General features: G+C 34.7%; 3 protein-coding genes across 8 annotated transcripts in view; 1 reads left to right on the top strand and 2 right to left on the bottom strand.

Annotated features, from left to right (window-relative positions):
• Positions 1 to 4,503, top strand: part of LOC109343068 (probable serine/threonine protein kinase IREH1) — a 17,836-nt gene extending 13,333 nt beyond the window's left edge. For 2 of the 4 annotated variants that reach the window (XM_019581192.1, XM_019581193.1), the window contains exons 13-18: positions 3,062 to 3,113; positions 3,220 to 3,276; positions 3,389 to 3,562; positions 3,659 to 3,736; positions 4,003 to 4,177; positions 4,264 to 4,503. In XM_019581192.1, the coding sequence (XP_019436737.1) occupies positions 3,062 to 3,113; positions 3,220 to 3,276; positions 3,389 to 3,562; positions 3,659 to 3,736; positions 4,003 to 4,086 (445 nt within the window). In that variant the 3' untranslated portion in view covers positions 4,087 to 4,177; positions 4,264 to 4,503. Of the gene's footprint in view, positions 1 to 3,061; positions 3,114 to 3,219; positions 3,277 to 3,388; positions 3,563 to 3,658; positions 3,737 to 4,002; positions 4,178 to 4,263 lie in introns of those variants that run through there. The other 2 variants (XM_019581195.1, XM_019581194.1) reach the window with 2 other exon arrangements.
• LOC109343064 (chaperone protein DnaJ) lies at positions 6,087 to 12,965 on the bottom strand. 3 transcript variants are annotated; one of them, XM_019581187.1, is made up of 11 exons: positions 12,560 to 12,965; positions 11,469 to 11,537; positions 11,068 to 11,160; positions 10,771 to 10,892; positions 10,083 to 10,278; positions 9,767 to 9,942; positions 9,150 to 9,279; positions 8,315 to 8,475; positions 6,806 to 6,894; positions 6,623 to 6,722; positions 6,087 to 6,429 (listed from the first exon to the last, which is right to left on the bottom strand). In XM_019581187.1, exons 1-11 carry the CDS (start codon positions 12,887 to 12,889, stop codon positions 6,195 to 6,197), a joined length of 1,701 nt encoding a protein of 566 aa, XP_019436732.1. In that variant the 5' UTR covers positions 12,890 to 12,965; the 3' UTR covers positions 6,087 to 6,194. The 3 variants fall into 3 exon arrangements, with proteins under 3 accessions (XP_019436732.1, XP_019436733.1, XP_019436734.1); XM_019581188.1 differs by having other exon boundaries at positions 6,812 to 6,894; XM_019581189.1 differs by having other exon boundaries at positions 6,623 to 6,689; positions 6,812 to 6,894; positions 12,560 to 12,964.
• On the bottom strand, positions 14,676 to 17,695 carry LOC109343066 (cell division cycle-associated 7-like protein). The gene is made up of 7 exons (XM_019581190.1): positions 17,591 to 17,695; positions 17,298 to 17,490; positions 16,154 to 16,402; positions 15,988 to 16,065; positions 15,675 to 15,762; positions 15,070 to 15,125; positions 14,676 to 14,924 (listed from the first exon to the last, which is right to left on the bottom strand). Exons 1-7 carry the CDS (start codon positions 17,663 to 17,665, stop codon positions 14,848 to 14,850), a joined length of 816 nt encoding a protein of 271 aa, XP_019436735.1. The 5' UTR covers positions 17,666 to 17,695; the 3' UTR covers positions 14,676 to 14,847.

Raw genomic sequence — 18,392 nt, 5'->3', positions numbered from 1 at the left:
CAATAGCACCTGCATCAAGGCTCCATAGGACACTTCTGTCCTGGTCAAGGCTGGGTCCCCCACCAAGGTGATTAGAGCCCTTTCCTTCTTCACAGTTAGGGTCATTTTGCCAAAGTCAACCCTCACCTCTCTCAAACTTGCCAACCATTCTAACCCCAACACAACATCCACCCCCTTCAACCCAAACAGGTAGAAATCCTAGACCACCTCCCATTCCTGCAAAATCAATTTAAGATCTGGGCACCTACCAACACAACTAATCTGATTTCCATCTCCCACCTCTACAGTGGTGGTTATGATTGATTGTGGGTCAGAGTGTAATAGCAGCCCTTGCCCTTCCTACAATAGCACCTGCATCAAGGCTCCATAGGACACTTCTGTCCTGGTCAAGGCTGGGTCCCCCACCAAGGTGATTAGAGCCCCTTCCTTCTTCACAGTTAGGGTCATTTTGCCAAAGTCAGCCCTCACCTCTCTCAAACTTGCCAACCATTCTAACCCCAACACAACATCCACCCCCTTCAACCCAAACAGGTAGAAATCCTAGACTACCTCCCATTCCTGCAAAATCAATTTAAGATCTGGGCACCTACCAACACAACTAATCTGATGTCCATCTCCCACCTCTACAGTGTATGGCCTAGTCTTTTCCACCTTCAGATTCAGATCCCCCACCAACTTCCTAGAAATGAAATTATGGGATGCCCCACAATCAATCATAACCACCACTGGATTGTCACTGATTGTGCCCTTTACGTTCCAAGACTTGGTAGAAGTGAGCCCTTTCATAGAACATAGGGATAGTTGCAATGAATCCAGATTTTCCCCTCTGCCCTCCACTGTTGCCTCTTCATTATCCTCCTCTTCCTCAGCCATAATGATCATACTCAATTGCTTATTTTTGCACACATGCTCCCTAGAAAAAGGCTCATCACACCTGAAGCATAAGCCTCTCTCCCTCTTCTCCTTCATCTCAGCACTAGAGAGCCTTCTGAACTCTCCCTCCCTCTTGCACCATCAGCATCTTGAGAAATTTTATGCGATCCCACAATACTGTCCATAGATGAGCCCTCCCTTCTACTACTAGTTGTGGAGGTAGGGTCTAAGGTTACTACCTTACTATAAGAACCCCCTCTGAATGGCCCTGCAGACCTAGTATAGAAAGAATTAGGCCTCTTTGTTATCACCATATTCTTTTGTTCAATGAGAATAGTCTTCCTAATTATCTCATGCAAGGTAGATAATTCATATAGCCTCACTTCTACCCTTATCTCTTCCCTTAGCCCATTAAGGAAAACCCCCTTACGAATTCCTGGTTAACCTCCTTTAGAGCCCCTGCATACCTCTCGAATTCTTCAACATAGGCTTCCACAATGCCTTCTTGTTTCAAAGATAGGAGCAATTCAAAGGGATTCTGCACCATAGAGAGCTGAAATATCCTTACCACCGCCAATTTGAAACCCTCCTAAGTAAGAGATGGGTTACACCCCTCCCACCACTGAAACCAGCTCAAAGCCTTCCCCTCCAATGCCACGATAGTGGCTTGCATCTTCTCCTCCTCTGTCACGGATCTGAGGGTGAAATACCTCTCTAGTTTTTGCACCCATCCAAAAGCATCCTCTCCTAAGAAGATTGGAATCTCCAATTTACGCCAACGATCCAACCCGTGTTGACCCCTTCTGCTTTCCACCTCTTCGTCATTCTCACTTCCTTCCCCCATCGAATTTCCCTCTTTTTCAATCCCTAGTTTGACGGCAATAGCACTGAGTAGATCTTCTGTTTTCTGCATTCGTGCCTCATTCAGCTCCAATCTGAGACGAATTTCCTCCCTTTCTCTTCGCGAATCATCACGATCTTGAAATCCACTATCAACCTCCTTAGCCATGCTTCTGGTTGACACCATAAACTCGAATTCAGCGACAACGGTGATGGTGTTTCCACTCCTCAGGCACCAAGAAAGGTGCTCTGATACCAGTGATAATACTGGTACCAATTAGAACACGAAAAATAGAGTAGAAATGCAAAGGAAAAGCCCTTACCTAGAATCAATTGGATTCTGCTAGGGTTCTAGTTGAATTTTATTAGAAGAAGATGAATTACAAGAGATAGAACACGCACAAGGATCCCACGACCCTCCCCTTACTGATTCCACAATCAGCTTTACCAATAACCAACCTAACTTCCTTTCCCGCCTAATGTGCTATTTAAAGGCACATTTCCTAACTAACTCTAACTGACATAAGGGTATAGCATTAATCCTGTTATCCCTGAACCCAAACACCTCTCTTCCCTCTCCTATACACATTTCTAATGATGGGCTTTGGCCTATCACGAGAGCCTTGTGCACTGAGTCATCTTGTATGGCAGAATATCATGATCTACTTACTCAATATCTGTTCCAAATGTTAGTCTCTTTGCACTGTTTAAATTAGTATATTTAGTTTTGTCCAAGAGATTCTCAAAAACATTTTTTTTGCGTAAGAGTATAATAGGCAACCCCTTTAGTGAGTTAGTTAGAATAACTGTCTGGGGTTGTTAGTATGTAAGTTTGTTGTAAATAAGGCATGTTAGGAAGAAGGGTGAGAGGGAGAGGTATCTAGTCATTTGTAGAGAGAATTGAGGAGTTCACATAGGGAGAGTTCTAGGTGTCTCAAATACCTAGAGAATTCAGTGTATTCATGGTGATTTCCATCGGGTGGACATCTGCTGTCCCAAAACAACGTGCCACTCCATGTGCCACTGCTTGTGATTGGTCAGAAAAATAATTAACTATTAAAATTTTAATTTAAATATATTTTTTCAACCAATCACAAACAGTGGCACATGGAGTGGCACACTTTATGGTACAGCAGATGTGCTCCCATTTCCATCAATAATATACATTTCTTATCCTAATATGGACCTGTTTCTATCAGAGCGTTTGAGATTGATGCTTTCTCCAATAATAATGACATTGAATTTTATATTATTTCCTGTCATGGGTTGTTGTTATCAGCTAGGTACTCACATAATATCGTTAGGTAGATGTTCACTTTGTTGAGTGTCTGACATGTTCAGTTTTCAGATTATTGACAGAAGATCCTGATCAAAGACTGGGAGCCAGAGGGGCATCTGAGGTGATCTAATCTCTTATAGTCATTAAGATTCTTGTTTTCCACTTGTATGATATTTTTTCTATTTTATTTTCCTTTCAAATATCTAAGTGAACGCTTAATGATCCAGGTGAAGCAACATGTTTTCTTCAAGGATATTAACTGGGACACACTTGCCAGGCAGAAGGTATGTAATACTTGAGTGAAGGACGTTATTATTAATTGTACTGCCTGTGCCTGTATGTTGATGTAGATCAGTACATGTTTTGTGCGTAACATTACATTTGTTGGTTTTGCAGGCTGCATTTGTTCCAGATTCTGAGAATGCTCTAGACACCAGTTACTTCACTTGTCGCTACTCATGGAATACTTCTGATGGCCTTGTATATCCGGCAAGTGATGCCGAGGATTCTAGTGATACTGATAGCTCAAGTGGCAGCAGTGGTTGCTTGAGCAATCGCCTAGATGAAGTGGTACAGCATTTATAGACCAACTAAATGTAAACACTAACTGTTAAATCTATTTTAGGTATTGGGAGCTGACTTCCTCTTGGCAAAATTTATAAACAGGTAGATGAATGTGAGGGTCTTGCCGGGTTTGATTCTGGTTCATCTGTCAATTACTCTTTCAGTAATTTTTCCTTTAAGGTGACTCTCGATTATGTTCTGTTTATAATTTTAACCAAATAATCAGAATTCTTTCAGGAATGATGTGTATTCTAATATTCTATTATCATTCTTTTGTCACTTGGACTGAAATTAAACATGAGTTTGTGTAACTCATTATAATTTATTGATATTGAGCTTGATTTTTATTTTTTCCAAGTTTTGTTTGGGCTTGTGCTATACGTTTTCAATTTATGTCTAATTTATCCTCTATTATTGTGTACTTAATATTTTCATTTTGTTTTCAGAATCTCCCCCAGCTTGCATTAATCAACTATGATCTTCTCAGCAAGGGTTGCAAAGATGATCCCTCAACAAATTATAGTACATAGCTGGCTCATCCTCTGTTAAAAGTCCATAATGTTTTTCTACATATGATCCAACCAGTTTTGGGGGGCACAAGCACCTGTATACCTTGTACATGTATAATTCTGAAAAACTCATGTCATTTCATCATGTCTTACTTTCGTGTTCTCCCTGTTCTAATTTATATTACTCGGTTTTTGCAGAGATTGAGACGCAAACTGGTTCCGGATGTACTCTTTGCTTATTATGTTACAGGACAACACTGGAGGTTTGAATCATTTGGTTTATTTGCCTATGAATTGAGGACATTGTAAATTCAAAATGTCACATTGTTATGTGGTATACTGATCCTCCATTCCATGACATCGTAGCAATGAAAGCACATCCCTTTTTCTGGGCAACTAATATAAATACTTACAAAATCGCGACATTGTGTTTTTGAAGTCTCCTTTCGGATATTTTGAAAACATCCCTGCATTTTTAGTACCTATGCTACATTTTTTTAAGTATCTACGGCACATCATCAAACCCGAAGATTATAACCATATGGTTGTAAATGAGAAACATATTGTTAAGGCTGCTTCATTGGTTGCTCATGGGTAATGGGTTGCTTGTCCTATGTTAAGGAACACAAAGTCCTTACTGGGTAAGGAAAGGTATACTGAAAGCTTATGCACATTTGGTTGTGTTGATCTTGTGGAGTAGGTTGAGCAAGGAAAACATTGGCAATGAGGTTCCCTGCTTCTTCTTTTTTGTTGCATTAGGTCCCAAATGATCTTCAACAAGAGGACAATGGTTGCATTCATGGTTATCATTATTTTTGTTCAACTGCAATAGGCAGCACCCAAGCATCAAGAAAATAGTTGGTCACCATTAATCAGTGATATGCATGTAGTATATGTAAAATAAGTCATTTATTTTATCACCATTCGTTAGAAACTTAGAATCGCATTTTTTCCCTAACTGAAGTGACAATCAATTTAGTGGAGTTAAAACCATGGATGGTATACCATCAAAAGCAAAACGTTAATTCCAATATGACAATAGCAGCCTCAGTTTCTGACCTTTAATAAAATTCGTTGTTGTTTACATTTGAGGTAAAAAAAACAACCCATAGGTAGTGTTTATATTATTTTTAACAAAATATGATGAATAATTATTAAAAAAAATGAAGTGCTGACGTTTTTTACAATATTAATCATTCTGCCAATTTCTATTCTGTGGGTATTAGCTTTAGCTTAAATTATTTGAATGTAGAAAAGCTCACTATATTTAATGATTTTCAACAATTATATAAGCAACTATAATAAAAGTAGCTTTGTATAAACAAAAAGCTTTGCATCTTAGCAAAAATTGAAGGAGATAGGAAAAAGAATTCTTTCTGTACTTTATGAAATTCAAGGATTCGATAACAAATATATTTGTTAGTGAATACATAATTTTCTATATATACTCAAATAAAATCAATTCTTAAAAAGATAAATCAAATAACAATAATTTTTAAAATCTTAAATTGAAAATCAAATAACAATAAATTTTAAAATCTTAAATTGAAAATCAAATAAAGTAATGTTAGCTTCCATAATATGTATGTTTTAAAAGAAAAATAAAAGAATAATTTTATAAGGAAATTACACATGTAATTTTTTTCCAAGAAATAGCTTGCAATTGTACATAGTGTATATTAATTTGACAGTATAACAAGTGTTCATTTCAACACAATGTGAATGAAAAATAATATATACTATCAACTAATGAAACATTATCATATATGATTATTAAATTAGTTACCTTTTACAGCAAAACTTTTTTCAGGGCAGGGAAAGAAAGTGCATTATTTAAACTCGAATGCTCTCACTTTATGTCTCACAACTTAACCAACTAAGTTAACTCTCAGAGATAATGCATAATTTGTTAATACTGGAAAAAATTACAATGTCAAAGCATTCAAATTAAATCCATAACAAAGAATATGATTTTGATATAGTATAAGTGTGAAGTTTTTTGCTATCACACATTTCTGGAGGGGGTGTTTGAGTGTGAGGTTCAACTTTTCTCACTCACTTTCTAACAATACATCCTCTACCAAGAACCTAGGAGTGAAAATCAAAACCTTTCCACCCCACTCCACTTCCTATTTTCCACTTTTTCTTACCCTTAATGTTTTTCTCTCTGTTTTATAAGTTAAGGACTTGGTTCTTTTCTGAAATAACAAGTACTTAGACTTAGCTATAGATGCAAAAATCCATGTTATAATAAAGACAACAAAGAAAGAATATGAGACTGAATGATTGTGGTGACTAAATCTCCATAATGACGCTGATCTATCGAGGCTTATCGAAGCGAACCTTTCTTCAGACTGTCCTCCCCTGTAAATCAAGAAAAAAAGGTAAGAGTCTTATCTATACATTATTCATGAACAATTTCTTCTTGGAACTGCTATTGTCCAAAACTTCAAGAAACTGCTGAGCAAATGCTTGCTTACAAATTCGAATTCTAAAGATTTGTTTATTATTCAACCAGAAAATTTATCACATATAGCACAGCTCTGCTGAGATATACCTTAAAAAGTTCTTCACTGATCTCCATAGAGAATCAACATCTTTGATTCCCTTGCTTGAAGCTTGACCTTCTGGAGCCCTGAATATTCCCTTAGGTATCCCTGAAATCATCAATAATCTTTCTTTGTTCACTATTGTTCAGCATAATTTATCATATTGAATAAAGTATCGGAATAGAATGAACTAATACCAATGCCATCAGAAGAAAGTGAATCATCTTTGCTAGATGCTCTTAGTGAAGCTAACTGCTGAACCAGTACTCGTTCGGCGCCACTATAACAAGCAGCATTTTTTTAGAGAATGTAAGAAAACCAAAATTATAAGAAACTTCAACAAATGAGTAGTGCTAGGAACACACTCTTTTAAACACTCTTGGTCACTTGTGTTCAAGTTTACAACTAATTTTTTCTCTCCTGATTTTCTTTCTCTCTTTGATCCACCTAGTGGGACTAAGGTTTGGTTATTGTTGATGTTGTTCTTTTTCTCTCTCATCAGTAATCCTCATCTACCTCATTCTGGTTCAGAACAGCAAACCCTAACGCTTTGTTCCCATGAAACAAAGACATTCAGTTCCCAAATCCTATTGCCAGTGGTAGGTAACAGTGGGTCACACAGTTCAGGCTGAAGCCGCAACAGCAGGTCTCAGAGGGAGAGGACGATGTCGTGCAATCTGGTAGTGACTGTTGGTCTTGGGAACTGGTGGCAGAGGGCAGTGGCTCGCAGTTGTGGGTTCTGGACTGTGGGTGACCAGCAGCTGCTATCCTTCCTTCGCCTTCTGCCATAGCTGTTCCTCCGATTCTTAAATCTTCTATCCTTGCTTCCTCCATTTTCAACTTTCCATGGTCTAGTTCTAGAAAGTTAAACTTGATTTTGGATTTGATGGCATGTTCTTTGATTACTCAGAGAATAGAGGAGGACGAAAAGGTGAACGGTTAATGCAGATTAATTTTGTGTGCTTATCAGGATTCTTAAAAAAATTAAAAAGAAAATATTATATTTTATGCAAACTTGAACGACAGTAATTAGTTAAAGTTGGTGTGACATGAACCAATAAAATAGCAAGTGTTTAAAAGAGAGTAACAAAGAGTGTGTTCCTAGAACTCCTCATGTAAGTAACAAAGCATTCATTTATCAGGAATGTACAAAATAATGATAGATCTAAAAAATGTTAAGCCGTGTGTTTTTTAGGCTTGGTTGTTGTTGTATGTGTTTTTGGGACACTAAACCATTTTTGCCATGCAAAGAAATTCAAAGTCAGCAATTCTATTCAGAGAATCCATGATGTCTTTCAAGGTGGATGATTACTGCAAAGTACAAACTAAAATTCTATTTGCCACTGCTGGGACTATGGACAAAGAGTAATGTATTCTCCAGAAGCAACATCAAATGAAGCAATGTGAAATATGGATACAGATTCTGGCTTTTGATTGAAAAGGAAATGAACTATTTACTAAAAATTGCAGAGTGGTAAATCTAAACCAATGGTAAATCTGTAACTCCAGTACTCATGAAACTCTAAACCAATGGTAAACCTGTACTGATAGGGGTATAAGAAAGAGGCAAAGATGGCAAGAAAAATACAGACCTTATAGTTTTAGGAATAAGAACAATTTCTAGTACTCATGAAACACAAAACAATGATAAACCTGTTCTCTAGGGAGATAAGAAATAAGTAAAGATGGCAAGGACAGACCTTATATCTTTAGGAATAAGAACATTCACAATGAAGTAATGATCGCCTCGTTTAGATGGTTTATTCATGTCTGGTGCTCCCAAACGTGACAACTTCACTGACTCTCCAGGTTGAATTCCAGAAGGAATTCTAAGATCCCTTATACCTTCAACAGTTTCTACCTGAAACCACCAAGGTTTAAAGTTAAAACAACTTTCGAAGACACACAAAAGTCACAAGCGTTCCTCAATGCTATGAATGATTGAACTACTAAACCATGCTTGAAAAAGTACAGAATGGTTAAACTTATATATGTGCTGCCGACGGCCGTATATATAATTATTGAGTATTTGAGTATTCTCAGCAAAGACTAATTGCAGAATATCCGTTAGCTAGCATGGTCACTCCAGATGCATCTCATCTGTTTATACAACCACATTAATCATATTATTGTTCTACAAAGAATAAATGATGAACACAAAATTCCTAGCAAAGAGAAAGACCTATTCTGAAGTGAGAAAATATAGTTCTTACAAAGAATAATATTGAGACAAAGAGGAGAGAAAATACATCTAGTGGAGGATAAGAAATGTCCTAACTCCTAACTGAAAAATGTAAAAGAAAGCAGAGTGTAAATGTGGCAAAAAATAATGAACTGAAGATGTCAATCTATTTTCATATCAGTTATTAAAAAAACTAACATGAGCTGAGCACTAACGTAAGGCCAAAAATATAATCCTATTCCTATACGTTAAAAGATCCCGATCAAATGTCTACATGAATGGTGACAAAGGTTGTCAGCATGTCCATATTGTCACTTTTGCCTCTTTCTTTTTCTTTCGGTAACTATTGTTACCTTTTTAACAGAGCCCAGTATTGCCTCTGTGAAGTCAATATTAATGTTTGAGTACAAATGAAGACCTTCTCTCCGAATTCCACGCTTTTCAGCAACATGGATGACTATAAAAAGATCCCCATTAATATTCCTGAAAAAAATGTACCACTTTAATGATTAGCGGCTTAGAGTTTCAGTGACTTCAATTCATACTTCTGCCTCTAGATACCAATCAACAGTCCAATGAAAACGAGGCCCATTTTTAGCTTTAAGCAAGGCCTCTTGGGTTTCAGATTAAATGATATCATTTTCATTGTCACACATGATGAACTAAGGGTTTGTTTGCAGTTGTTTTTTAAGAGGAGGGAAAAGGAAGGCTTGAGAGTCATCTCATAGGTATATTTCATGGCTCCCGAGCCAATCCCTTCTCTCCATTACCCTCTAAAAACCAACTTGCAAACATACCCTAAAAGTCGTCCCACATATCATAGTATAATAAAGCCAATACTAACCAAAAGAATCTGTGCATGATTCGAGATTAGTATTACAGATTTACAGTTACGGTCCATATTTTCTAGCAAAACTTTAAGTGACCAAACAGGTAACTGTAAGCAGTCATTGACATTTGGCACTCTAACCTCTTCTTATCAAAATTCCCTTCTCCTCGAATCTGTGTTGTGTCTCCATCAGTGACGCCAGGAGGAATGACCACGCTAACTGTTTGTTTAGATTGTACCTGACCGCTACCGTCGCACCTTCGACAGTGGTCAGTGATTATCTTGCCAAGACCACTACACTTAGAGCAGGTAGAAACCTAAATATCACGCCATAGAAAAATCACGTTTTGGAATAATGTGTCGGCTAATTTAAATAAAACTGGCAATATAGTTCCTTAAAGATTAAATCTTTTTTAGAGGCGGGGACTACTTATTAAATCTATTTAATCTAGATTACCTGAGACATTATTCCAAAGGGTGTTCTCTGGCTTTTCATTTCTCCTCCTCTACCACCACAATTTGTGCAATGTTTAATACAATTCCTTGATTTAGCTCCTGTACCGTCACAATCATTACATGTCTGAGAACAAGAAATTTCAATCTCCTTCCGTCCTCCAAAAATTGATTCTTCAAAACTCAAATGGAGGTCATACCTGCAAGGTAGGGTAACATAGTTATTTTCATATATGTTGTGCAATTTTATCGGCATTTTCCCAACAGGTGTCTAAAATAGCATAGATAATATCTGCAAGAGACAGAGAGCAACCCTTGCTGTCTTCTTGCTTCTCAAGAATTGCTAGCATAATGCACATGTAATACATCTGATAATGTACCACACTAAAAACATACAGGATCTTTCATTGACAACTTGTTTCTTATAGGTAATTATGATATGCAATGTATTTCCAAGTTTTTTCTTTGTGGAATATTTGAGGGGTTTTATTCATTGAAAAATGAACATAACTGAAAAGCAAAACATTCACAGTTAATGCCACAAATACAATCTTCAAAATTATCAGTCATGAAGGCAGTATCCTCTAATCTGGGAGATAGTTCTTAAAAATTGTCATAATAAGCATATTGATAAAATGTTGTCAACTGTTTTTCTCTGAAACCAGACAAAATCAAATGAAGAAGATAGATACCGGATATCAAGACCACTGTTTCTATTGTTTCTCAAACTGAAGTTGATGCCACCTTCACCGCTACTTCCAAACATACCTCCCGAACGACCAAATAATTCATCAAATAAATCAAAAGGATCAACCTGATAGATTCAAAAGGCATTAGCAGTAAACTAAAATTAAAAAAATACTACGGTGGGAAAATAATAAAAGGAGCAGATATTAATTCCATACGACTGTATCATCAAATCAAAGAGTCTTATGTTCATTTGGATATTCTGATATTGCAGAAAGCAGAACAATTGAATAGAAACGTACCCCAGAAGCACTAGCTGATTCTCCATTTTCTCCTTGTAGACCTGACTCACCAAAGCGATCATATAAAGATCTTTTCTCATCATCTGATAGGACCTATATACATGCTTTGTTACCCCATGAATAAAAACGGGCAGATACATATATAAATAAAACATAAGCTTGTCCATGAAGTAATACAACTAACAAAGTTTCACTAATTCAACATCCAGCCTTATATTCCATATGGAGAAAATATTACAATGCCATTGTTCAGATCATACGCTAATAGAATACTAGCAAAGATAAAAATAGATTATGCATGGTACCAAAGCGCCTAAAATGAATCCCAAAATATTCCCTGCCTGAGCATCTATTGTCAACAATAGAAGAAGTATCATTCGAGGAAGAAGAAGAAGAATCACCTCATATGCAGCACTTATCTCCTTGAACTTATCCTCTGCCCCTGGGCTTTTGTTCATATCTGGATGGTACTGATCCCAAAGATTAAAAAAACACAACATTATGTCAGACATTACAAAAACTATGAATTTGAAAATGGCTCTTCATACATATTTTCATATAACTTTTGAATTGATAATTTCAGTTAAATCTAATAAATGACAGCACTAAAAAATCTCAGATTACAGTCGCTAATGGCAATAGAGCTTGCTGGTTTATGGTGTAAAGAGACATCATTCATGAATGAAGTTTTAAATTCATATAAGTCGAACAAACAAGAAGACCAACTGAAATGTTTTTTTCTTCTTTTCTACCTTAACACTTGGGCTTTTCTTATTTCATATTAACAAATGATAATAACTAATCAAGATATGCCACAATCAACTAAGGCTAAGACAAGATAACAATTTTTTCCTAAAAAAGAATCCAGAAGGCTACATTTATAAGAATGCTCGGAACCTATATTTTACAAAAAGGATGTTTCATCGTCTTCATGTGAACGTTAAAGTTCATCAAGGGGGGTATCTGGAAGAGCTTAAAAGGGCCTATTAAAATTTATCATATAAGCACTTAACAGAAGTTTGGAAGAGCTTATGAAAATAACTTATGACTTTCCTATACGCTCGTTTTTAGCTTATTTCAATAAGCTCATAGATTAAACAAGCTTATAGCAATGCCATAAGCTCTCACGTAACAAGTGCTTAATTAAATTATTTACCCAATTTCGTGCTAAGTAAATTTGGAAATTATTTACCCATAAGCTCTCTCACACGCACAAAATAAACAATTGCAAAGTGTGTTTCATTCCACGTTTTGCATTTTCTCACATTCTGCTTAATCAACCAGTCACTGATATCAAAAAGCTACAAGTTAACAGGTAAAAACGCAAGTTAAGAATCAAATTCTCAAAATGCCCTAAAACCTTGCCACCCCACATTTCAAATTTCCCACTTTCGCTCAATTTCCTCAAAAACCAAACACACCCCATCAAAATTACCACATAAACATGTAAAAACAGATTACAAATTCAGAACCCAGTGAAGAAAAATGGAACCTTTCGAGCTAGTTTCCTATATGAGCTCTTAATTTCTTGCAAGGTAGCATTGCTGCTAACATTCAAGGTGGAATAGTAATCTGTTCCAGCTTTGGCACTAATTACAGAAACACGAAAACGATTCCTTGTGGTTGAAAAAACAAAACTTGGGTTATGGGTATGAAGCGTTTTGTTGAGACTGAATCCGAAGGTAGGAAGAGTAACATTGGAGAGGAATGAATAATTGTTGAGAGAGTTGAGGGTTGCATAACAAGATGGTGTAAGTGTGTGAATTAATGGCATAATTGATGGGTTTTGGTTCAGAAATTGAAAGCGTGAATTTTGATACATTAGACTCAAAAGAAGAGAAGTGGTGATGTTAGCTATGATGATATAATGTTAGAGGGTTTTTTGAGGGTTCAGGTCATTTTGGAGGGTCACCAAGTCTAACATTTATTTGTAGAGTAATTAGGTCACCAAGTCTAACATTTATTTGTAGAGTAATTATTTTACAGCTCGTCTTTTTCGACCTTACCAGTTATTTATTTAAAAAATGATATAAAATAGTCTAAAAAAACTCAAATGACTCTTTTTTGGTTAAATTAGTTTCTACAAAGTATTATAAAATATACTAAAAATGTGTAATTTGACTTACATTTGAATTTTTTGTGGACGACTTTAAATCTTTTCTTTTTTGAATGACTAAACTCGTAAAGTCGAAAAATATGAGGGACTAAAATGAGTATTTACTCTTATTTTTATTTCATCCAAAGGAAGGTGTGGGATAGATATCACATCTATTAGGTTGTTTCATCATCTATTTCAAACTAATAAGATTTTAACAAATAATATAAAAGTGTTATTTTTTGGTTTTAAAGATTTTTTCATTTATGTGACAATATCTAATTGGCTCGGGATAGATTATATGGTAACTTAGACATGTGATCTCAAATGTAAATAATGTACTATTTTTTTAAAAAAAAAAAAATTTGTCTAAGGAAGTATGAGGTGTTGGGCACAGAGATAAAATGATCAAAAGCTATTGAAAAAGTTCATTTGATACTAGAAACAATAAGGTGTGATCATGACACTTTTTTAGGCCTCATTAACCAAGAAATCACAAAAAAAAGTAGTTCATTTAATCCAGAATAATAACAGAATGAATGCCATAACAAAATTAGTGTAACATGAAATAAAATTAGGTTCTCATTTTTCATGGGTCCTAGGTCATCGTCCTTGAACCTTATTATAATGATGATGGTGATAATAATTATAATTGCAGTTTTCCATGGTGACAATGACAATAGTAGTAATAATGAGCAACAATGGCAATGTTGATTTCGAGTAGCAATTAAAAGTCATGCATTATTAAAGTGGTAATTGATTTTATCTTAATATGTTTAAAAATAATTAATCACATGATTTCTTAAGGTTATTGTTGATTCTATTTTTTCTTTCTTTCAATACACTTCTAAACTTTGTAAAGAAAACAATATATTTAAAAATATAGTTCAAATGTAATATGATATGCATATCTTTCTTACATTTTGAATTCTTTAAGCACGAGAGCATTGAAATTTATGGGATTTTTTGTTCTTGTAGAAAATGAGAAAATTTGTGGTTGAAGATAAATAATTCATATTTATAAATACATGTGTGACATGGGGTATGGTGCCTGAATAGCTTATTATGATTCTTCTTTGTTCTTTGGTCTATTGCTTCAGAATTTTTGGACTTTAGACCCTAATATAACTTCGAGTCAATAGTAAAATATTAAGGTGGTGTTTGATAGTTGACATTATGTTGAACATATTCTAAATATGTGATGTCTGATAATTTGATACACAAGTAAAAGTTCCTTTTTCGGTTAATGATAAACAGATAAGTTCTAAAACTGAGATGCTGAAAACATCCCTTATGTCAAACATTACTTGCCAGCAGTGATTCAAATTGTGTACCACATTACGTGATGAGGTCGCAATATTGCAGTTATGGTAATTGTGCAATCGTATCATGCTGTAATTGCGTAACACCGAATCACAATAATACGACCGCATCAGATCGTATATGAGCTGCATCGAATTCAAAAATATTTTTTAATCATAAAAAATCACACCACAATAGCCACAATCCCCATGACAATAAACATATGTGACCCAATTTAAAACATTGATTAGCATGTTCACTTGCTTTTTGAGATTTAGGAAGAGGGCAGTGAACAATACAGAGAATGTACATGCATAAAGAGTTGCTCCTCAGAAAGAAAATGAGTGCTGAATATTACATATTTGATCTTACATGAGAATCCCTTATCTTTTGAGCTTGTTTCCACGTTTGAGTTCTTCCATTAGTAGATGTGCCACTGATTTGTATCCCATCTTCCGAGCTTTATTTCATTCAATAAAAGACAACAAGTAAAAAAAGCAACACCCAATAATACAAAAGATATTAGCAAATAAATGCTAGTAAAAAAAACAACATTAAAAATAGCATATGCATTCTATTTTTAAGGTTACAACAAAAAGACCAACCTTTGTATATTGCCAATCCAGTTGGAGCTTTCATTCGTTTCCTCAAGCATATTGAGCTATACATAAGGAAAGTAAAATGGAAATAGCATCAAGAATCAGATCACAGTTAATTCCCTTTGAGAAATTAAGGACACAATCATGCATGCATGCATGCATAATTTACAGTATCTGATAGGAACCAGCAAGTATATGTGAATAATCTAGATGTGAGTAACAGTAAGCATGTCTAATGAAATGGTATCTGCTGGTTTGTTAGAAAAAGAAGTAATACCCACTATGCTAGCATGTTCACAGAATACACAGAACTTACAATGTAATTCAAATGTTCTATTTCATCCTGTTATGATATATCCACCATACACAACATCAGTAGCAAAAGATAAATTGATATCATAATAAATATGTGTTTTTTTAGAATTTACAAATATTACACCAATCACTTGGTGGAGAATGACATCTTATCTTTCTCTCAAATCCGAGTTTGAACCGAAAGGTCATTGTCAAGGAGCAAACTTGAGTTCCAAAGATCCAAATGAAGTAACACCAATCAACACCAGTATTACAACCCAAAAACTTAAGTAGGTGCTAAAACTTAATGACTGTACCTGTTACATATCCAATAAGGATTTATTCCTTTCTCTTCAATGCAATGTGGGCATGTCCATCCCTTGTTCTCTCTTACCTCCTCTATTTCTAAAAGATAAATGAACAGTTTCAGAATATCAATATGAAACCATTTTGGAAAAGTCATGCCTCTTATTATATAACAGGTTTTAAAACTACAATATCATAATTGTGGTTGAAGCACAATTAAAATTTTCTGAACAGGAAAAGTTTAGGTATAACCATGTAAGATACTTTAACTCTGCTGTTTTCTGAACAGGAAATGGGTGTCATCAAATAAGTGTAGTTACTTACCTTCACCGTATCGAACCTTGAGGCATGCTCTGCAAAAAACACCAGTGCTAGAGTGACAGACAGAACAATCAGTCTTCCCTGCCAAAAATATGTTGTGGAACTGTTAAAACAATATATGTAGCTAATGCAGAAAGAATGCACAACAAGACACTAATGTAAATCTGACCTAGGCATGGTTCATCCACATCAAAATTGCTACATCTTTTGCAGTCCTCTTCACCACACAATTTCTTTTGCCTGCAAAAATGGCAGCATATTCCAAAAATTGGATTGTAGACACTGCCCCTGTCCTTGCTATTGCATCGCCGAGCAGAACCTTCGGGAGTAATCTGAAGGTCTGCATCCCTTATTTCAATGTATGGTGCATTGGCAGGTCTAATCTTCTCATCTTCCCCTTCACATGGAGTTACCTTCTCTGTTACAAGTTACAACCAGCAGCAGGTAATGTGTAAACCATTAAAGTTTACAGCAAAATCATGAAAACAAGTAGTGCTTGCAAAAAGAGTAAATAAGCCTTATCACATTAGTTATTGCACATTAATGTTTTACATCACTTACACTACTTCCAATTTGGTTAATAAACCAAAAACATTCACTCTATCTTTTGTATCCCGAACTAGAAAGTTCTAAAGGCTTTGAGGTTAAAATAGCATTGTACATTTATAAATGCATGATATCAGTTTTCTAAATATTGTATACTGACATCAAATTGGTCATTCAATAAAATAACATCAATTTGAAGCTTAAAAGAATAAATTGACCGCACTAATTAGACTAAACCACCATTTCAATCCTGAATTAAGCATATATCATATTACTCACTAATTTAAGAAATTATCATTTTAAGTTCTTGAAATTGTAAGCATGCGCCATATTAGAAGTCATGAAATACATGTGGGAGATGACTCTAAAGTATTTTATTTCTTTTTCTCAAACACCCAACTTGCAAACAAACCTTAAGGACTAAAATGAAATGATAATTTAAAGTGAGGACCAATTTAATAATTAGTTACAAATTCAAGGAGTAATGCCATTGTGATGTTGCATATAAGCATGGAGGATCGAAATGAGTGTCTTACTATTGGGATTCAAATTTGATGTAGATATATTTATTTATGCTGTTAAAAATATTAGACACTCACATCAACTACCTAAAAAAGTCACATAAATAAAAATAAAAATAAAACATCGGTTGATTTTGAAAACTTTTTACACCATAGTATCAAAATCGAACTCTTACTACTTAAAAGAAAAAAACTAATATCGTTCGCAAAATAAAAAAATGATATTTTTTAAATTTATTTTCCCACTCTTGCTAGGTTCATGTTTGGGTGCTAAACGTTGAGATCGGCGTGGTTGAAGGTGGTCGGTGGTTGCGTTGAGACGGTGCGATCGTCGCAATGGAGTGAGACCAAATAACTTTTTGTGGTATTGTCGTTTGGGAGTGACTGGTTTTCGAATCTCTGAAACAGTTTTGAGAATACCCAGAGACTCTAATCGAGCCTGCATTTATTCAGATTTCATTCATTCAATAAAATCATTGGAGTTATGATACATAAAGTATAGCATAGAAGAAGAAGAAGAAGAAACATGATTATGATACCTTGTTCTCTAACAAACGAGCATTTCTGGTAGCTTCGTATTCGCATGTTTCTCTCACTCTCAACATTCTACTCATTGTCCCTTCTCACTGCTTCCTAACGGTTACTTCTTTGTGTCTGCTATATATATGCCTTCTATTTCACATTTCAAATACATTAAGTGCATGTGTGGTTCAACTTATTTTTTTTATAGGTTATGCTTTTTTTTTAAATAAATAGAAAATATAAATTATATATGTTTCTCAATCAAATTAAATTATAAACTTAGTTTTTTTTTTCACTATGATTGATATTCTTTTTTTTATAAGCAAAATATTTGTTCGTCGCTTTATGTATCATGAACTAATTTTAAGTTAAATGATCGTTCTTTTCAATAATATCTTATACAAACCAAATATTTAATATTATTAGTATGAGGATCCAATAGAGTTTTATACGACTAGACTAATGTCTTATAGGTGAGTGATATACAAGAATTTATAACATTTTGAAAATTATATGTTATGTAATTAAATCAAAAAACTTCACTAAACTATATCATACCATAATCATCCAAATGATTTGTGCATGAAAAAATTCATATTTTTCAAATTGACAAATTAATATTCAAACCTTAAAAGTTAAAATTCATTGTTATTGAGTTTTATGATGCAAATACATATAAATTTATCACATTTATATAACTATATTAATAATCTATCATGGTATGATAATTGATATAATATTAATAATACTGCATATAAGTGCATACACTTTAGAGTTTGGTTCTACTAATGGAAGAGTAAGATGATATGTACCATAATT

The sequence above is a fragment of the Lupinus angustifolius genome, chromosome LG03 (genome assembly GCF_001865875.1).
Source record: "Lupinus angustifolius cultivar Tanjil chromosome LG03, LupAngTanjil_v1.0, whole genome shotgun sequence".
Lineage (NCBI taxonomy): Eukaryota > Viridiplantae > Streptophyta > Magnoliopsida > Fabales > Fabaceae > Lupinus > Lupinus angustifolius.
This window is presented reverse-complemented; position numbering and strand designations above follow the sequence as displayed.